We start from the raw sequence: 21,092 nt of genomic DNA, 5'->3' as shown, positions 1-21,092 counted from the left end.
TGACAACAGCAATTCTCTCTTTAGAACCCCAGACATTGTACTTGATTTTTATTCTCAAAAATGTCTACACTGTAACTATTGCCTTGATAGCATTAAAAATTTCTAACCACCACAGAAAGCACATTGGGCACACCAATAGCTTCTTTAGTGTGTATCATCTGAGGGATTACACAGTCTTCCAGTTTACACCAGTATTGTGATTTCTCCGCCTTCCTTAAAAGGTAACAAGTTCTTGGTAGGAGGCTCCGTGGTCCATTTGCTTTTGAGTGATGAGCAAACCAAAGCACAGAGGAGCCTGCAAATTATTTAGAGGCTCTTCACAGAGGACTAAGGCCAGATGTGGAGGTGACACACATTTAGGCGAGAATTTTAGTTTTCACCAGAAATCATGACGTCATGCTGCACTCACCTAAGCGTTTCACTGAGTCAGACCCAAGCAGATTCATTGCTATTATTGAGAGACATGAACAGTTTTATGGTTTCTGAGAAGAATCGAGTAAAATGTGACAGTGCCGTGCTGCCTAGTGATTACAAAACCAGGTGAACGCAGCTCGTCTGGCGGAGTGACACCTAGGGGGTTTGGCGCTCTTCTAGGATGGCTTACGACCTTTCAAATGTTCTAATTTCTGAGGTCTGGAAATCATCAAAGTACATTAAAAGAAACATTCACAAGGTTGAAATTACAGGAGAGTCTTTACCTGAAGGCTGTAGAGGAGACGTGTTAAATTCTGTATTGCTTGTATAATCTGGGGGTATAAAAAAGATTACATGTGTCAAGTTCTTGAAAAGCTTCCTAAGTTACAATTTGAGAAAGGACGGAACATGTTTAAAGCACACGTAGCTCACCTCTGACTGTGAAGAACCTGAAAAACTTCTATATTCCACCTAAAATACATAAAAACACAAGAAAATGAACAGCCACCCGACTTTTGAAAGCTCTCAAGTATTCCTGACATATGGGCTTCCCTGTCTAAACTCCATTACTATAGTAACTATCCCAGGCTGGGGAATTAAGCAGCCATTTGACAATATAGGTCTTACTCATTCAAACTCAGAGATGTATGACAACTCTTACCCAATCATCCCTTAAAATGTCATAGATGATGGTAAAGAAACACCAGGAGAGGCTGTTGCACCTTGTTCTATGGACACTACAGAACATCACCGGGACTCTAGCTCCCCCATCTCAATGTTGGAGAACCATGATGCCCAGGTAGCGACTGGTTACAAAGAGATAGCCCCAGAAAGCGCTTAGTTGGTATCCTCCAGATCCCACCTCAGCCAGCTCAAAGCCCATGAATGAAGCCAGAGGATGCTGGCCATCTTCTCCTTGGGGATGGGGCCTATAACCTCAGACTTTGTCTCTTTCACACCACTGAACATCAGGGAATATGTAAATACTGAGGGCTCTAGTTCCCAAAACTACATTAAGTATTTGTTTATGTGTTGTTTGTTTTCTCTCATCAGTAAACTAATGAATAGTAAGATTTTATGCACTTAATACTATATCTACAAATCTACAGATGGCGCCTCACATTGTAAGGGGCACTCACCAAATAAGTGACTATCCGTTGTACTCCCTCGCGTTCTCTTTAATAAGTAGCAACAAACACTACAGACTCCACATTCTGTGAGATAGAAAACCATCCATTTCCCCAGCCTCTAAGAGCCTGCAGCCTCCTGTATGACGCTTGCTTCTGTTTGAGCACACGCCATGCTAAGCCCTAAAGAAAGTCAACCATGGTGCACCTTGTTGCTTAAAGGAGGCACTTAGCTTAAGCTGGTGACAAGTGAGCCCAATGTCCTTTTCCTTCACACTGTCAGTACAGCTTTTGTTGCTAATCAGTCTCTTAACAAGGAAGGGACAAAGGTAGAAGAGAGAGAGGTGATGTCAGTACTTTAGAACTCTGCTCAAACGTATGGACGACACCAGGACTAAGCACTCTGGTTTGGTGGTGGTAAGTTCTTGCGTGTCTCATGAGCCTCCTTGGCCCATCCATTGCTTTTGTGGAAAAACAAAAACTAACAAAAAAAAAACCCCATGATACCTCCAATTTTTATACTCTACAAAGAAGTAAACACGCAGAAGTGAATTGGATTGTGCTACATTTGGTTACTTACTGCTCAAACCTCTGGGTTTGAGAAGCTACAAGGAACTTGTCTTTTTAATGGACTTCGTGTGCCACCTGGTGGTTCTACTGTGTAACTACAGTTGATCATTGAGAGGAAAATTTCTACCCTTGGGTTATTGTTTTTCATTCTTTGAGAATTTTGTTTTAACCTAATCGTTTTAAGAACGCTAATGCCAAGACATCCACTGTATGCTTGCTTAAAACTTTAGCCAAGTGATCTTCTTGTACATCTGTTTATCTCCATTCTCAAAAGTCCCCATCAAGTGTCAGATTTTCCAGATGTTAATAGAGAAACCTGAACTCACTTCTCCACCTGTAACTGAGTCAGGGGTAGGAGCCAAGCCATTTTCTGTGCAGAATGAAGCTGCCATCGCCCAATTATCATTCCTCCCTAAAAATCTAGGAGCAATTGGGAGCTACACGCTCCACACTTCAAAGTGACGATCATACCGAAATGCAGAGACAATTTAAGATAAACTAGTTTCACAGCTTACAATCAGAGTGAGTAGAGTAAAATCCTGCATTCATAAATTAACTTGGGCCTCTGAACTTTGCAAATGAATGTTAAATCAGAGCTGACTTTTCTGTGAAATTCTGAAAGCTAGACTTGGTTCTGTACTGTGTCACATACCTGGAAACCATGTACCAGTAAGACGTTGCGTCTGTAACATATGGTATAGCCCCACACTGGTGCACATCAGTACTTGGTAATGGAACCAAATCAATGCTAGACAAGTAAACACACTTGACCTGACTCCCCACCTCCCAGAAGCACAGTGTAATTCCTCCCCTGCTTATAAAATCACACACTTGAAGTTACTAGGAAGCTGTATACATGTCATTTACAAAGAGACAGTGACAGCCTACATATATCAAGAATCAGAGAACACCGTGGCACAGGCAAAAGGTGGTTATGTGGATTCCAAGTCTGCGAGAGGAAGGTGGAGTACGGGTGAGGAGCAGAAGGTCACAGCAGAGAACAGAAGCAAGACTTCCAAAGTGCAAATCAGTTCAGCTCCAAGGGCGCCATCTGGTGGTGAAGCATCCCAATGTCGGGGGCCACCTCCCGAACAGAGAGTTGCCGGAAGTAGTGAGGAAAAGCAAAGGTTTGCAGCGCAGAAAGTAAGCCGGAAGTCAGAGAGTGCAGACACACATATACACATGAGGGTTTTCAAGCTTTTTGGTTTTGTTTTTAATAACTTTTCAGTTGTTTTTTTTTAAAACACTTACATGATATAGAAAGAACAGGAACATTTAAAGAAGAAATAGTTTAGAAAGTTTCAATATAGATATTTAAATGGATCAGAAACAATTCAGAAGAAGTATTTTCAATCCTCTCACTGCCTGAGAGCTGAAGCTACTTTGGATACAAAACAATAGTTCTGGATACTAGCAAGTTGGTTAACAATTAACAATACCTTCTCCCCTGCATCAGAGACAGCCAAGTCGGTTACCACACCCTGGAGCCCAGGATCCACATCCCAACAGCCTCTTCCTTCTGTCCCTTCTGTGACTAATGCTGGAAGCATGCCATTGAGACAGAAACAAAAAGGACAACATCAAACATCAGCCGGCCAGTTGGGTTCTTCTGTACACAACTGAAGCACACTTCAAAAAAAAAAGAAGTATCACAAGATAATACATACTGAGTGCTCCTACAGGGGGCGCTAGAGATCGCAAGAAAGCCCACCGTCCCTGCTCTCCTGGAGCTTACAGGCTTAGAGACACCAAGCAGCATCCTTTGTCACCCGGCATTTAATTGTGCTTCTTTCTTGGGCTCATGTGTCCATGTGCTGTTTGTGGTACCGAGTCTACATCTCGCTTTCATTTAATAGGAAAAAGCCTCCTGGGGAAGAAGTAATTTAAAACAGGTGCCCAGTAGAATAAAAGCAAGGTCTCTTGGCAGACCCTGGTCCGTAAAAGGCTCCCTCGTGGCCAATACAAGAGCAGCAGCTGATGGACAAGGTTTAGAAGGCAGGTCCAGAGGCAAAAGGGATACTGTTCTAAGAAGGCTGGAAGTGGCTAATGCCACTGTCAGAGTCATAAAAACTGAGAGCCTGCCTCAGTTTCTCCTCATTTCCAGCTTTGTTCACATTTCACACTTAAGATTTAACACTGTAAACACTGTACATTTAACCTAGGGAAACACAGAAACTGATCGAAAGATGTTAAGTTCCAAATACAAATTTATCTTTACCCGTGAAACCTGTTGGCAGGATTTCATCATTTCTTTACAGATTTCAGTTAAAACTTAGGCTATGTTCACCTTTTCCTGATTCAAACCAGGCTTCTCAAAGCTGGGAGACACACACACACACACACACTTCATTGGAGCAATATCTGACCAGGACCCTGATCAAAGTATTCATTCTGTGATGTTTATAAACATTTTAAAAAATATGGTGTCATTACGCATCTTTATTTCAAACAAGGGGCTGTTCTTTTCTCTTTGTTTAAATGAGCAAAATCACTTGTATTGCCGTCAGAAAATGACAGCTGCCCAGGATTCCAAAAGCCTCTTCTAAAGCAGAGTTTTGTTTGAGTGGGAGCCATTTAATAAGAACCAAGTGAAAAACCCAAGGTCACTGGGAGAAAGCTGAGTACTTCTTAGGCAATGATGTTGGAGGGACAATTTATAGCAGCTTTCCCTAACTCCTAAAGAGATGTTCAAGCCATTTCTAAACAAGGAACTAGTCGGCTCCTCTTCCCCACTTTCTTACATTAACAGTTAAATGTTGGAGGAAGCTGATATGGAGCCAAGCAGAGGGAGAAGGCTGGAGCTTCCATACCTTCTGTGCCCCCATGTGTAGCAACAGGGTCTCTGCTGGACTGACCACTCTAGACAGTAGATTATAACAGTTTCCTTTGGTAAGTATACTGATGAGCTTGGTTTATAACCTCAGACTGACACGGGCTTACTTCACAAAGACCCTCCCTGAATCCCATGCCTTCTTTGAGGAATGGTCTTCTGCCCTTAGCAGAAGTATAAAGAGATCAGACTCTCGGAGCACCATGGTCCAAGCCAAGCCAAAATGGATGGCTTCCAGCATATGGGTTCACCTGTGCCTCCCGGCCTGATCCTAACGGCAGACTGTTCTAGGTCTAGCAAATGAGTGTCCCTTAGGAAGCCTCCAAAATACAAATCCTGACAGGGAGAACCCTCACTGGCCTGCCTGGAGGGAGGAGAGGACCTAGCACGTGCCTCAGACAGCTGCAGGGGCACAGTGGAGCCTCCCAGCTGTCCCTGGGGCGGGTCTGAGAGTAGCATACCCTCAGTATTTTTAGAGAGCACTTCCTCAATGGCATAATGAGGCTCTTCTAAAGGAAATCACCCAGAGCAGTACAACTCCCCTGGTGAATCTGGCTGTTTGAAATGAAAAACATATGTGCACATTCTGAAAATAGAAAGCCCGGATTAAATAAAGCTGAATTTGAGAGGGGAAAATAATTTTTGGGTGCTTGTGATAAAACAAAAAAAAAATGAACAGAACTAAAAAGTTATACTGCTTCTAGGCATTCTACTGAACAAGGGATTTGTTAAAGAAATTCCGAAACAGAACACCTGTGGCAGCACACACCTATAATCTTTACACTTGGAGAGTCAGAAATTCAAGGCCATTCTCAACTACAATAGTAAATTTAAGGTCATGTGAAAGCCGCATGGGACCTTGTCTCAAAAAAAAAAAAAAAATCTTTCAAGGTAAGGTTTTTACCATTTTCACATGAAAAATATACTCTTTATGCTCCTAGAATCCTTTTTGGAATTAGGTATTTAGATTATTTTTAGAATCCTTTTTGGAATTAGGTATTTAGATTATTTTTAGAATATAACGACAGCTGGGTATGATGGCGTGCACCTGTAAGTTCAGCACTTCTGAGGCAGGAGGATCATGAACTGAGATCTGCTCAAAATACAGAATATATCCCGACATGAAGAAGACTCTCTGAGGGTGGTGCTCAGCGGTAGACTGCTTGCCTAGCGTGTTCGAGGCCTTCGGTTCTATCATCCTGGGACCATAAAAACCAAAATAGAATTGTTTGGCAACCGTTTCTATAATGATGTCACCGAGCCTCATGCTCATGTGGGCATCTTTATGTCATGGGGGTAAGAGAGGCTTTCTAGCTTTCTGAGTTATGATTCCTCAGTTGACACCCCGAAGATTATACTCGAAAGTTTGTTTGCTTAATGGATTGCAGAGACCCTTTAAAAAAAGGTTTGAAAGTCCTTTCAAAAATTCATCCAAGAAGTCATGAAACCCTAGTCAGGGCATGATTTGGGGAAGATGCAGGGCTTACCCAGAGGACAAAACAGTATCGCCTACCAGTATGAGTCTTTGTCCTTGAAATACAAGTGTCATTAATTGTCACATAGAACATCTGTTTATGAGCAGCATGGTTATTCTCAAGGTTTTTTTTTTTCTCTAATTACAAAAATTACAATAAGTTCCCCTGAAATCAGGTAGTTACTGCTTTTGTTTTTTATGTGACCACTGTGTGCACTGGGGATATGCACAGGCTCACGGCCAAGTCCTGCACTGTCACTTACAAGCAGTGGGCGATGCTGCTTCATCCTGTGTACTGGGTGTGTCAGTCAGCACAGCCCCTCCAGGGCCTTCTTCAGACGACTGGCTTACATCACCCATCTTTGAAGCCTTCACAGCAACTTGCAGACTCTCAGCTAAAAAAGGAGAAAAACGAAACTAAATGTAAGCAATAAATTCACAGAGAGATAGGTTAGTTTACCAGGTGTGTCCAACCTGTGACAGGTGGGCTGCATGTGCCCCAGGCTATAATGAATAAAACTCGGTGCAAAACTGTTGACTTACTAAAACATTATGAGATTGTTTTAATGAATAATTAATTTGGTTGTAACACTGCCACGTGACTCATGAGCATGAACTTTGTAGACAACAATTTGTTGCAACACAATGACAAAAGATTAGATATTGTGATTGACCAAAAGTTAATAAATCACAATTGGTCAGAAACTGTTATTCTATAACTCAGCCTTTCTTTTCTTTCTTTTTTTCTTTTCTTGTCTTTTTTTCTCTTCTTACCTCCCCCCCCCCCGACCCCAAAAGAGTCCTTCAGGTAGTTCATGATGGTCTCAAACACCCTATGTAGCTGAGGAGAACCACGAACACTTGACCCTCCTGCCTTTACCTCTCAAGTGCTGGGATTCCAGGCATGTGCCGCCATGGCTTTTTTACATGATACAATAATTGAACCCAAGGCTCCATACATGTTCAGCCAGAATTGTACCCACTGCACTATGACCCCAGCCTGCCTTCATAGTTATAAAAGTTGTATAAACACATGCTCATGAGCACATAAAACTATATCCCCAAAAGGCTGTGACCTGCAAAGACTAAAATACTTACAGCTGGCCCCTTACAGAAAAGTTACACAGCCCTGCAGTCCACACCAATTGGTAGCAGCTTCCTTTAGCATAGAGAATTTAACATAATTTTAAAAAATTTATTGGTATAAAATATCTCAAGTGTAGCTTTCAGTAAATTAGTATACTGAAAACCTTCCTTATATAATTCAATTAATACTCATATAGTATTGTCTACTAGGATTTTAAACATTGTGACTAAGATACTAGCTGTTCCTTAGAGGAGTGATTCTTCAAACTTGCTTTTAATCACACACAGTCCCATCTGTGCTCTGGTCTTCTTGAGAACTACTACCTCCGTAAAAGGAGGCATGTTTACGTACATAAAGGAGTCTTGATTAGAATGTAGAATGTGTCAAGGACCTTGTAATTAATTCTAAAGCATCCTCAACACATTTAGACCACATTCGGGTCAGAGAATGACTCACTGAGCATTCGCTGTTCTCGTGCTATGGTTATTTGATGACTAATCAAGGGAACTTCAAAGAGAAGGGGGAAGAGACACTTGCAGCTATGGCCACACGGAGGCGCAGGAGAGCAACAGTCGCAACTGGGACTGGGAAGAAGTTCCTAAAGGGGTGGACACTGAGTAGACCTGGAAGGGCGACGGGATTCAAGAAGAGAAGGGAAGGAAACCAGCAGTCCAGCAGAGCAAAGGGGCTTTTCAAAGTGTGCACTCAATAAATAAAGATTAAATAAAGACAGTGATGTCCCCACCCTGGCAAGAATCCCTGCAGTCAGGTGTGAACCAGTGACCCAGCATGGATTCTCATCTGTAGAATACATGGTGCCTGCACTGCTGTGGTTCTCCTGAGCAGCAGGGCCCATGAGTGTATCCTGGCTCCTGGAACAAAAGCCTTCCAGCCCCGCACTAGGGAAGATTTGATAGAGAGAAGGAAGCGGAAGGTCAGGCTAAGCCTAAGACCAGGCGGTGTGCTCCATTAAGGCTTTCATCATGGAGGCCGTCGGCCTCCTCCACTTTATTTCCCAAACACGTCCCAAATCTGCCTACTACTCTGCTTCTGTTGCCATGGGTCCTGGCCACCAAATGTAAGGAATATTCACTCCCTCTCAATGACTCTATAATTCTCCACTTCTGCGTATTTTTCTTCATAGCACTTCATACTTACAATCTGATATACTTCTTTTAAAAAAAATTATTTATTCTATGTATATGAGTACACTGAGCTATCTTCAGACACACCAGCAGACAGCATCAGATCCCATTACAGATGGTTGTGAGCCACCGTGTGGTTGCTGGGAATTGAATGCAGGACCTTTGGAAGAGCAGTCAGTGCTCTTAACCGCTGAGCCTGCCCTTATACTTACGTCTTTGTCTTTAAAATTTCTGGAGCATGGGTTCTATGAGAGTAAGTATTCTATTTCATTTGGCTGCACCTCTGCACCAGGGCCACCGTGCGTGACTTGTAATAGGGACCCAGCAAACACATGCTCAGTCTGTCAAACCAAATCATTTCCAGGGCAACTCACCTTCTTTCAAGGCTGCTGCAAGCAGGGAGGCTGCCTGGGGAGGCTCTCCAGGGTCAGGCTTGATGAGCAGATGGGGTTCTAGGTGGACATCCTCAAAGCCACTTAGTTCCCCAAGTTCAGCGTAGATGTGCAGCTTTTCTTCCAAATAGGTACAAATCTGTTGGTCTTGGTTACTTAGTATTTCTGTGGGATAGTATTCATCATAAGAGGTTAGCATGAGCCTGGCTACAAACTTCATGTGCAAATCAAGTTAGGAGGACAAGACGCCATGATTTAGCAAGGAGTCTGGCCCAACACTTTTCTTGGGTGTTAGAGACCCAGATTCAAATTCTGATGCCTTCCCTCATAACTGCGACCTCCTGCAAGTGACTTAACATCTATGTCCTGCACTGCATTTGATAAATAAATGTACCTTTCCCAGATTCCAGAAAACCTCACAAAGCTATTTTTTGTTTGTTTGTTTATGGGGACATCTTTCTAGTAAGACTGAATATCCAGCTCCAGAAAGAGACTTGAGGCAGCCCTTTCTGGAGCAAGTGAAGGCTCCCAGGGGTGGAGAACACAGGGCTGAGAAGCCTCAGTCTTCCTTGTCTTAGTCAAAGCCAACACTAGTTTATGCTTCTGCTTCTAAAAGAAGTTTCTACACCATCTTCGAGTGCATCAATTTTCACCTGACTTCAGTGCGTTGCAGGAGTCTTATAGCCTGGAGACCCTAACTAGCACCAAATCCAGAGAGTCCCTGCTTCCGTTAGTTAAGGGAGTTGGGGAGCACACAGGAAATTTTTACCGACCTCCCTGAGTGACTCTAATGTAAGGAAGGCCTGGAGTTGAGAATTAGTAAGATAAACATACTCACTGAACTCCTGGCCTAGTCACAGAAGCCTGACATGGCCGAAACTCCGTTTTCCCCCAGCACCATATGGCCCACAGTTACTGCCTCATGTGTGTTACATGAATTTTCCTGAGTATCTGAGTCACTTGTACCATGTCTGTTGATGGTGGTTCTGGTGAAGGGTGGGCAGTGTGGACCTCGAGTGCACACCAGTGGCATCACCTTCACTAATGACATCACGGTGTTCCCGCCACTCAAGACCACAGCCAGAGCTGAGCACACACCTTGGCATTGCTGAATCTTAGCCAGTCTAGCTTCAGCTTTGCGCCTCTCCTCGTCAGACTCGCTGGTCCTCCCTCCGTCTTCTTCTGGACAACTTCAAAAGACAACAGTCAAGGCATCACTGAAACCAGTTTCAAGATGCAAAGTCTCTGTAGGATGGTTCAAATCTCCCAACTCTCACAACCACCACTACCACCAGCAGCAGAAGTAGCAGCAACAGTGGCATTACATCATTCAGTACAACTAAGATAACAATACTTTTGGTTTTGTGCCATTATGAAACTCTTCTTGATGGATCTAGAATAGAAGGATTATGGGACACATAGTACACCTGTACTGAGTAGATGTGGTAGAGGTGGGAGGAACTTACAAAATTCCAAGCTCATCCAACTAATCAAATTACCAGTAATAATTATAACACCTACCTCCTCCTTCAGTTATCAAAGCTATCTTTCCACAAGAAACAAGCAGTACATTAACTGAGAAAATCAAAATTTGCCAGGCATTTATTTGAATGGTTCCTCAGGCACACAGAGAAACAAAAGACATGGTCCCTGCTCTCAAGGAGCTTCCAGTCTATGGAAACACACACATACTACACATAAAATGTAACAACTACAGGAAATAGATGGCGGGCACCAAATCAGTGCCTTAGAAAGCGGGTGTGACCGTATCTTAGGTACAACAGAGAACACCTGGACTGAAGAGGTCTTCATGAAGCAGGTGAGGAGGAGCCACACCAAAGCACACAGGTAGAGTGGGAAGGCACAGCATGCAGGGAGGCGTGCAGAGGGCAGAGCTGCAGGTGACATGCTACAGCAGGCAGGGGCAAAGGTCAGGGAGCAGGCAATTCTGGCTGAGGCAAAGTTTTCATGCAGGGGGAGATATGGTTAGAACATGTTCCCCAACTGAACAAGGGTATTCTATAGATGAACAGTAGCACAGTTACCTCTCTACTGCCTGCTGGATCCGCCTCATCCAGTTATTCCGCTCCTCCTTGGAATTGGTGTGGATTTCATACATCTCGGGACCAGCTGACGAAGCACTGATCAGAAACATGCCCCTCTCCTCGTTGGCAACTTCTCTAGCAATAAGCTTCTGAAGGGAAATGACTGAAGGCTTCTGGTCCTGTGAGAGTTAAGAGGATCACATATGAACCTGCACTGATTCTAAACCAAGAGTTACACGGAACCCAGGAAACACAGAGGGCAACAGGATTTGGGAACCAACAGAGAGCAGAAAGGATATGGCATTAGCTCTCCCCTGGCTATGACAGTGTTTAGCATCATCAGCAGAAGACAGCACTCAACATAGGGGCTGGTAGAGGGCATTTCTTACTCAAACCAAAGCAGATGGAGAATGAGGACTGAGGGGATAATTATTCTTAAGGTTGGCAGGCTAGAGGCTGAAAGATGGCTCAGTGGTTAACAGCAAATGCTACTTTTGCAGAGGACCTGAGTGTGGTCCCCAGTACCTACACCGGGTCACTCAAAACCACCTGTAACTACAGCTCCAGGAGATATGATTCCTTCTTCTGGCCACCATACTACAGATTTATACCTACACAGAGACATACAGATTTAAAAAAGAATAAGTATTTTTTTAAGTTTGTAATTTCAAAGGGCAATTTGGAAAAGATCAGAGGGTGAAGAAAAAAATGAAACTACTATGGTTGAAGAAGGGATTTTTAAAAAGGTATATCTGAGATTACAATAAGGTTGGGAAGGATGGAGACCTGGAACCCATTGGGTTTGTCACTAATTAAAAGGCCATGATAGAAACAGAACCCTAGGAACTAAGGTCATCAAATAAAATGTGGAAATGGCAGACAAGATCCGAGAGTCCCTAAGCATCACTGGTCTCTTCTGCTCAAGCCTTATAGATCTCAACCCCAGAACTACTGCTGCTCTATCTGTAGGTGGCTCTTCCTCACCAACCAGATGAATACTTGGTGAGCAGGTCTGGCCCTAACTCATCTTCATGCACCAGACACATTGCCTTGCACAGAATAGGCATGCAATTGATGTCTGCAAAATGGATTGAACATAATTCCATCTGAGGGAAATTGGAAGAAAGTCTAAGAGTTAGTGTCCAAGTATAAGGAAGTAACTTCTACCAGCATTTACTGTGATCTTGCCGTGCCTCCAAGCTATGTCCTGGAGCCTCACAGTTGACAGTGTTAATAGTCCCACACCTGGCTCAAGAGCCGTGGTTAAAAGAAGGGCCAAAAGGCTGTCTGCAGGATGAGAAGCTACGTGGGAGTATGGAATCTGCTTTGGTCTGTGCTTCCCACCACTGTCTGCAGAACTGGCTGCAGCATGTGGTTTTCTTTCTCCCTTGTGGACTGAGTGAAGCCTTTAGCCACAGTTCACAATTCCATACTCTCCACTACTGACTTCTCAGTGCTGGCTTGCCTGCCTTCCCAGCATTGCATAGCTATGCTGTATCTGGTGTTATTGGCCAACACATCTCTGGAGTGGTTTTCATGCTTTTCAGAGCAGTGGGAGTTGGGGGTGGGGGAGAAATATCATGATGGAACAGACTACTGGTCTACCCAGTCTCACATTTGGCCTCTGGAAATGGAAGGTAAATGGGCTTTAAAGAAGATCCTGAATCCTGCCCTCTGTAATACAGAGATCCTCTAAGCATTAGCCCTTTTAGTGTAGGAGATCTATGTTTTGGCTTCCTCTTTCTGTATATTAAAAAAAGCAATATATTAAAAGACAACATGGGGCTTGAGTTGCTTGATATGAAAAAATGTGAAATTAGTAGTAGTTAGTAGTAGTAGTAGGTTAGTGCTTCAGAGAAAGAGAGGTGTTGGCAAGATGTTTTAAAAGTGAAGAAGAAATAAGGAGTAGAATAAATAAAGGAAAATTAATTAAATTCATGCCAACCAGAAGGCATCAAGGGCATGCTTGTCATCATTCATATTAGCTACATGAACACTAGTGATAAAGATTCAACATCCCCAAGAATGAAGGTAACACATCAACTCTGAAGAGACGTCACACTCTGAGGATGCAGGGGCCCAAAGCAGTCTGCGGGGGTATTTCGTTTGTACCATAGCACTTTAAAGCCTTTGTTGGTGTCATCATCGTTGTTGTTACCAACACTTGTGGGTAGGAATTTTCACCTTTTAGAAATACTCTAGAGTTGGAGGTGCTTAGTAGAAACAGAGCACAGGCTATCCTGGACCATATCCTCGTTTAATTTCTAAACATCAGCTGTAGCTCAGTAAGCATGATCACCCTGACACGAGGCCTGCACTCACTAGTTGAGGACAGTCCCCACTGCTTGCCACTGTCTTTGTCATACTCCCTGCTGACTTCATTTACATTCCTGCCCAGTCTCTACAGACATCTGGAATGGGAGACATCTCCTTCTGATAAAGGGGATGGGAAAGGAGAGACTACCTCCAGTCCATCTCCACTGGTGCTTGTGATTCCACAGAGGCAAAATGTCCTCAAGCTTGCTTCCTATTTTAAAGTTATCTCATAGACAAACATGTTCATGTTCTTTTCTACTGTTTCAATGTGGAAATTGCCTTCTTTAATAGTCAAGAGAGTATTCCGAGATGCAATATTCCAGAAAGTAGGTATTCCAACTTTATTCTAGATCTCATTTCTAGCTGAATGATTTTTTTTTAATTATGTTGGAACTGGAGTGATGGCTCAGAGATAAAGAACATTAAATCTTTCAGAGGGCTCAGAGTTTGGTTTCCAGCACCCCTGTCAGGTGGCTCATGAACACCCATAACTCTGGCTTCAGGTGATCTGACACCCTTTTTTTTTTTGTCTCTGAGGGTACATGCATGCATGTGCACCCATGCATGCACACTTACACACACACACACACACACACAGAGACAGAGAGAGAGAGAGAGAACTCTCCTGTAAGGATAGTACTTTCTACTTTTACTGCTTTCAGCTTTCAGATACTTCTGATAGTTTCCAAATTCAGTGTGTCTTCTATGTACACAAGAGAAGCACCTATTAAGATATTTTTCTTCTGGGCAAAGGGAATGAGGAATCTCACCTGTGGACCTAGTATGAGGACAAAACTCTAAACATTATAATGGGAACTAGGAAATGCAGACATGTGTAGCCTCCGAGCTAATGATTCAGTTCCCTAAGACAATCACTATAAGAGATTTATGAGACGGGCAGCTATCAGATAAATGTAAGAAGAAAGCAGATGAGGTAAAAGTAAGGTATACTTAAGTCTCGAATGGTAAGAAAATACTTTCTCCTTTGGTCCTCAATATCACTTTTGTATCAGACTACTAAAGCAGCACCAACAGCAATCTTCTGTTTTCCAATGACCAGAGAGTTTACCCAAGAGAGCTAAGCTTGTCCACCTTCACTCTGGTATTTGGTGGGTTGCATTCCTAGCCCCATTTCTCCTCCATAGGTGGCACACATAATTCAAGGAGCCATGTCATATCTCAAAGCAACATCACAGCTAGACCTGAATCCACATTGGATTCTGTTTTAGGAAACACAGTCTGCCCTTGTCTTATGCCTAACTCCTGATCAGTCAACAAGTCACTGGGAGTATTAGACAACTCTTGAAGCAGGATTCACCTCTTTTCATGCGTTTGGACCTAATGAAATCTTGTCTATAGAGATATGATGTGAAAATTTCTCTTTAGCTTGGGCCCCAACATCCCATAGGTTAATGACAATGATTCCATCTTCCTGGGGTTTCCTCTGTGTTCTTTCAGAGTTTCCCAGGTACTGGCATGGGGAGGCTAGTAGACAAAGTGGAAAGTTTTAATGAAATCTGTAATAGACAAAGTACAAATAGGTCAGGGGGGCACAGGAGTGTAAGGCTCCACACGATTTTCTGCTGTAATCAGCATCAGGGTGCTGATGAGAGAGAAGAAGAAGCTACCTGGACCAATCTGCAGAGCAGAGGCAGGTAGGTTGCAGCCCCTCCCTCTTACATCCCATCATTGGTCAGATATGCTTCTTTTGCTTTCTTTGGATAGCAAAGAACACTTTATTAAAACTTTGAATCTTCCAAAAAAATTAATTTTTGGAGTAATATTGTGCTAAGAGACACAAACAACTTATCACTAGATGCACACTGAGCACTGAGCATGGAGCACTAAGCACTGAGCATGGAGCACTGAGCACTGAGCATGGAGCACTGGCTTCTCTCTAGCAGAACATGATGCCCATGAGATCAACAAGGAATTAACTGTGACATTTTTTTCTCTTCTGTACCCTTAGGAACATATAGAAGCTGGGGAAGATATGCTATAAATTACTAGTTTTCAGTGGTAGGCTAAAATCTAATTATGTGGAAACAGTGAGAATGATCTACATACCAGAAAGGGAAGGGACACATGAATGACCATAGTCGTTAGAAGCAGCTATGGCTGGAACAAGGATCTCCTTTAAGCCTGAGGCTGTAGTTCAGTGGGAGAACATTTGTGTATATGCAAAATGTCCTTGATTCATTCCCTAGCAGTACGAAAGTGAAATAGTACTTTCCTTTAGTCATCGTGCTGTTCTCTTGTTTGGAAGAAGGGGTACTATCATGGAAACCTGTAGATGAGGCTCTGGAAACGACCTATGCCCAACACTGATAACGCAGAGCTGAACGCAGGTAGGCAGACAGCAGGGAGGTACTCGAGGCCCTGAGAGTAGGTCTGTTCACCATCAATCCAATATTTTCAATTGATTGAACTGCCTGCTGAACCAGCTATGAAGTCCGCCGTAGCAGTGGGGATATACTATGGGCATATTCTTGCCAAGCAGCATTTTTTTTTCTTAAATTAGGAACATTAGGCTTTGTTAAAGAAAATGTGCATTGTGTGGTCATATACTTACAACAGCTGCAAAGATGTATTTCTGGTCTTTTTCTTGTAAGAAGAGCAGCACATCAGTTAGAAGCAGAGCCAGGATGTCTTCAAAGACAGAAACACAACAGTATGAAGGAAGGAAACCACAGCCTAGATGTCTTTACCAGCTATTTTAATTTCACAATTTACATTTAGATCAGTTTAACAAAAATAAAAGACTTTCTGTGAAACTTTTACTTAAAAAATAACCTTTTGTTATGCTAGCTAAGATAGGTAAAATGCATAGAAAGTTGTTTAAGTATGTAGTTTTTAATGGGGCACTATAGGTAAACTATAGGATTGTAATAAGAGGTGAATCTCTAGAAAATGTTTAAGAGCACAGTTTTTAAAATGAAAGACACTACATAAAAAAGGCCCCGAGATGGAAAAAATGATGTATATGTGCTAGCCCAGTACTTGGGAGGCTGACCCAGAAGATCATGAGTTTGAGGCCAGCCTGAGTTACATAACAAGACCTCGTGTGCCAGCAAGCGCAAGCCTCCGCTCTATGAAAGAAGGACCTAAGAGACTGGAACACACCCTTGCTTTTAGGAGGAAATGTAGCTAATTAAAAATGTAAGGGAGCGCTGGGCATAGAGGTGGTGCATGCCTTTAAGCCCAGCACTTGAGAGGCAGAGGCAGGTAGATTTCTGAGTTCAAGGCCAGCCTGGTCTACAGAGTGAGTTCTGGGACAGCCAGGGCTACACAGAGAAACCCTGTCTTGGAAAAAAAAAATGTAAGGGAGCAACTTCCAAATCAAGTGATAGAACCAAACCTGCTCTAAGTCTGAGTGATCCTTGATTTCTTTACTTCCCTCGGAAACTTTGCAAGAACTATGCCTCCTCCCATAACCACTGCATACCCTGACCCAAACAGGTGATTCTCTTCTTCGGGAAAGAGAAACCAACAGCAACATGTGCATTGCAAGGAATAGATTTTCAGGACAACTCTGCAAGCTGATTATCAGTGAAGACCTTTATGTGACCTTCCATCAAATCCTGCTCATCCTCTGGTGGGCAAAGACCTTCAGGCAACTCTAATGGAGTCAGCTCTCCCTCTCCTCCTTATCTAAGGGTGTGATTAAGATGAAGATGGCTAGAGGCAAGATTCTTAGAGACTGTGGTGGAAACTGAGCAGGCAAACCTTTAAGCTTGACCTTCGGGTCCTGACCAATATGACCAGAGTCTCTGGAAGGAGACTCAAGTACAAATCAGGTTTGTAGGCCCCAGAGGTATAAGAAAGCCCAGGACAGGCAAGGTTAGCATGTACAACCTTCAGAAACCTAAATGAATAGCCCAGGACTCTAAGATTTAAGCCTGTTAGCAAATTGTACCAGTGAGGAAGAACAACTATAATAGAACAAGTCCTTCCTCTCGTCCTTACCTGGTGCTGTGTGCAGGTAAATGTGTCATGTTAATAACACAGATAATATTTAGAGTTCCCCCATTCCTCCCCTCCATGGTTGGAAAGCCCCAGGCTGTCTTAGCATGCAGCAGACCCTCTCTGTGTAGGAGTGTGCCTTTCTTGCTTTCAATACACCGCATATAGCAGAAGATTTCTACACCAACGATGTGCAGAACTCTCAGCTCATTTAGCTTCTGACATCACAAGCTTCCATAGTCGTGAAACTACACGTGAAGGGTTTTGCTTAGGGCAGCAAGCTCCAGTCAAATGTGTGTGTTACCTAGTCACATTTACCTACTGAACTTTACAACCTGATGTTTCAACTGAAAAAGTCAAGGGTCTATGTAGGTGTGCCTGCAAGTCAGAACCATTTTTCTTTTGGAAGACTGTCCTGTGTTGAATGAGTAACCTGTACGAAAAGGAGAGGTTGGGTTGGCGAAGCCACTGTACCTTTGAAGCGGCCCGTAGCAGTTTTCCAGTAAACAAGCCCGTCATGCAGGAGAGCCCGTTCTTGGCTCATCAGTGTCTGCTTTCTAAACACATGGCCATTTTTGAGCTTTGTGTATGTTTTGTTCTCAATTTTATTTAGAATCTCAAGCCATTTTTGGTTCTTCTCATATTCGCTGACTTTTAGGTCCACAGCTGCAATCATGTCTTTAATTAAGCCAAGAGCTTTGCACAGGTCTCGGTGCTCTTCAGTCCTTTCTGCATAAAGGGAAAAAAAAAGGAAAGAAAATTATAATAATCCAGAATACTGAAAGTGATTGTTCTTTTTAAGGTTTTAAATATAACAAAGATGCCATAAGAAAGATGTTGGCTTAACTTCAAGTATTTAAATGGCTCTCTGCATCACCACCAAGCAGCAGTACAATATTCGATATAAAAGATTTGCATTAGTAGGTATGCATTAGCTGACAATAAGGTGTCTGGCTTCCAGGGATAAGTCTGTTCTCTGTAGCAGTACAATTGTTTATCTTCACTGTCTACATGACTAGATTTAGAATTAACCAGGAAGCATGCTTCTGGGCATTTCTGTGAGAGCTCACAGGGCAGCGTCACTCACTTAGGAGAGCACCATTGCATAGCCTGCCTGACGAGCCAGGCTGAACAAACTGAGCAAAAAGGGAAAAGCAAACAGAACACCAACCTCTCCCCCCCCCAACCCCTGCTGGCTTCTCATCTGCAGATACAAATGGAGCCAGCTACCTCATGTCCCTACTGCCATGCCTTCCCCTTCATGACAGGCTGGGTCCCCTCAGACTATGACAAAATAAACCCTTTCTTCCTGAAGCTGCTTCTTATCTGGTATTTTGTCACAGCAAGAAAAAAGTGGCACATATTATATGCTATCTACCTATCCATCGAGATATAGGTATACATATATGTAATATAATTCTATTATATAATTAATAGATGTAATATAGGCAAAGGCTATGTTTGGAGTAACCTGGGCACTTCCCTTCCTAGAAACAGGTAAATAACATGGGGCTGTATTTTTAATGACTGAAGTCAGCTATGAGGCCAAGCTCATGTCCTCCGAAATGGAGCCACAGGATGATTTAAATGGCCCCAGACTCATTTGTCTTCTGGGATATATATATATATGTGTGTGTGTGTGTGTGTGTGTGTGTGTGTGTGTGTGTGTGTGTGTGTATGTATATATGTATAAATATCTCAAAATTATATATGCACAAAACTATACTAACATAAAATTAAGGATCTTAATGTTATAATTAAAATGTTCTTGACCTACTGATTCATAAGAAAAGAAAATATTTTGAGGGCCCAGGCACTGTGCCTCACAGAAGTTAGCCAGGCTTATGCATACAGAACAGACTGTCGCTCCAGTTACTCTTTAAACCGAAGGCCACTCCTCTCACCTCCAGACGGTCTTAAGAGAATGGTCTGGAGGAGTTCCAGAGAATGAGTTCTGGAAACCTCGGATGAAAGGGAATTTAGCTACTCTCTGTATTTGATGATAACAATCAGCTAGTTGTTATTTGCTCAGGTGCCTGGACCTGAAGAGCTCAAAGGAAGGGAGGAATAGGGAGGGGGAAACAGAAAACTGGCAGCGAACCCAAAGGCTCTCCAGAGCCTATAGCTGCAGAAACACATGTTTAGAAAGAGCAGCCAGGAGGAGCTGGATCAGCCCTCCACAGTCTCTTCCTTTGGAGGTTCTCAGTGCACACACAGACGCAGGGAGTGTTATCAGAACACCCATTGAGAACACCTGAACATAGTTTGAAGGGGATCACTGCCTTCCAAAGAACATACCTCACTCCTTGACAGTGTCTTTCCCTTCCAGAGAGGGAATTTACTCCTAAAGAAACTATTTCAAAACTAGGAAAGAAAAGTGAAGTTGAATTACCAGATGACCCAGAGTAATGTGAAGAGAAGGTTCAAAGTCTCACAAGTCACTCTCTCCCAATTCTTCACAACTCAAATCCAACAGCACCCGCCTCCCAGGGGGTCTTTTCAAATGCAGCCTGAGCTCCACGCACACCCACTGACTCAGAATTTGCCTGTAAACCTATCCTCTTGTGAAGGGACAGCTAGTGAAGTTGAGGGCCACTCCCATTAACACTCCCGATAGCCAAGCCTCCAGAAGGCTCCAGGATTGGCCTTGGGTAATGGCTGCTCTGAGGTGCGGTCATCTGTATGCTACCTCTATGACTCAGGCCAGAACTCACAGATGTAGCTCACACTGCTGAGGGGAGAAGACCACTGTTGCTACCTGGTCTATCAAGAGCTTGGCAGGGGAGTGAACCCTGGAGTGAGGTTAATTGACTAACATTATCTGACACAGTTTAGTCCCTGGGGTATTGTAGAACCTTAAGAAAAGCCACACAATACAAAATGAAAAGCCTTAAATTTTTTTTATATTCATTCTCTTGCTGAGAGCAAAATCTATGCTGCTTTCTCCAAATGCTATTTTTATATTGTCTCTTGCATTAAGTTCTAAAGAATCATAAAAGTGGCAGAAGGAAAGGACCCAGTTCTGCAAGGTCTCTGATCATCACACATACGCCATGCGTATTACTTCCCTACCACAGAATAAACAGGATTAAAAATAAAGGAATTTCTCAAACCGAGTTCCAACTCAGAGGTTTTATAAACTTGCTCACAGTGAGAGAGGGCATTTGTGAGTGGAAGGACTCAGCTGTGACTAAAACTCACAAGACAGGGAAAGGACCCAGAAGCAATCATCTCTCACCCTTGGTGTACTGCAGAATCCTCTCAACCAAAACCGGGTACTTTGTGATGCGCTGGGTGACAAGCAGGATGCACTCTGGGATTCCACGGCGACGAGCCAACAGGTTGCTATTTCGGATCTTGGAAAGTATATACATGTTTATATTCACCAATCACCATTTTAATTAAAATGTCCACATAGTCATTGCATGTTGTATTTTTATCATTAACCACTACAGTTGGGGTGGGAAAATGTTTCAAGGCACTCCGATCTGCTGTACCTCTAATTCTCAAGTGCGCAAACGCGGGTTCAGGAATCAGCTTTTGAACAACAATGGAAATCCACGAGTGTTCGCTATTTGTTTTCCTAACATATCTTCCTTCACCATTGCTATCACGCACTGTGGCACTTAAAGCCCCTTCTCACAGGGCACTCCTTTTCTGAAACATTTCAAAATATTCTCTAAGTCTTTAAGCCCCATTGTACATCTATATGAAAAGAAACCAGAAGAG

The 21,092-nt window shown here is 43.0% G+C and overlaps 1 protein-coding gene across 2 annotated transcripts in view; it reads right to left on the bottom strand.

The window, feature by feature from the left end:
* Nucleotides 1-21,092, bottom strand: part of Arhgef28 (Rho guanine nucleotide exchange factor 28) — a 174,600-nt gene that overhangs the window by 37,064 nt on the left and 116,444 nt on the right. For both annotated transcript variants that reach the window (XM_028790206.1, XM_028790207.1), the window contains 10 exons: nt 20,602-20,719; nt 17,838-18,092; nt 15,973-16,049; nt 11,085-11,263; nt 10,138-10,229; nt 9,022-9,204; nt 6,679-6,810; nt 3,551-3,651; nt 847-885; nt 699-746 (listed from right to left, as the gene is read on the bottom strand). In XM_028790206.1, coding sequence (XP_028646039.1) covers nt 699-746; nt 847-885; nt 3,551-3,651; nt 6,679-6,810; nt 9,022-9,204; nt 10,138-10,229; nt 11,085-11,263; nt 15,973-16,049; nt 17,838-18,092; nt 20,602-20,719 — 1,224 coding nt within the window. The remainder of the gene's footprint in view (nt 1-698; nt 747-846; nt 886-3,550; nt 3,652-6,678; nt 6,811-9,021; nt 9,205-10,137; nt 10,230-11,084; nt 11,264-15,972; nt 16,050-17,837; nt 18,093-20,601; nt 20,720-21,092) is intronic.

Source organism: Grammomys surdaster, unplaced genomic scaffold (assembly GCF_004785775.1).
Source record: "Grammomys surdaster isolate TR1022 unplaced genomic scaffold, NIH_TR_1.0 125876, whole genome shotgun sequence".
NCBI lineage: Eukaryota > Metazoa > Chordata > Mammalia > Rodentia > Muridae > Grammomys > Grammomys surdaster.
Note: the sequence above shows the minus strand (reverse complement) of the source record. Positions and strands in the feature narration are given on the sequence as shown.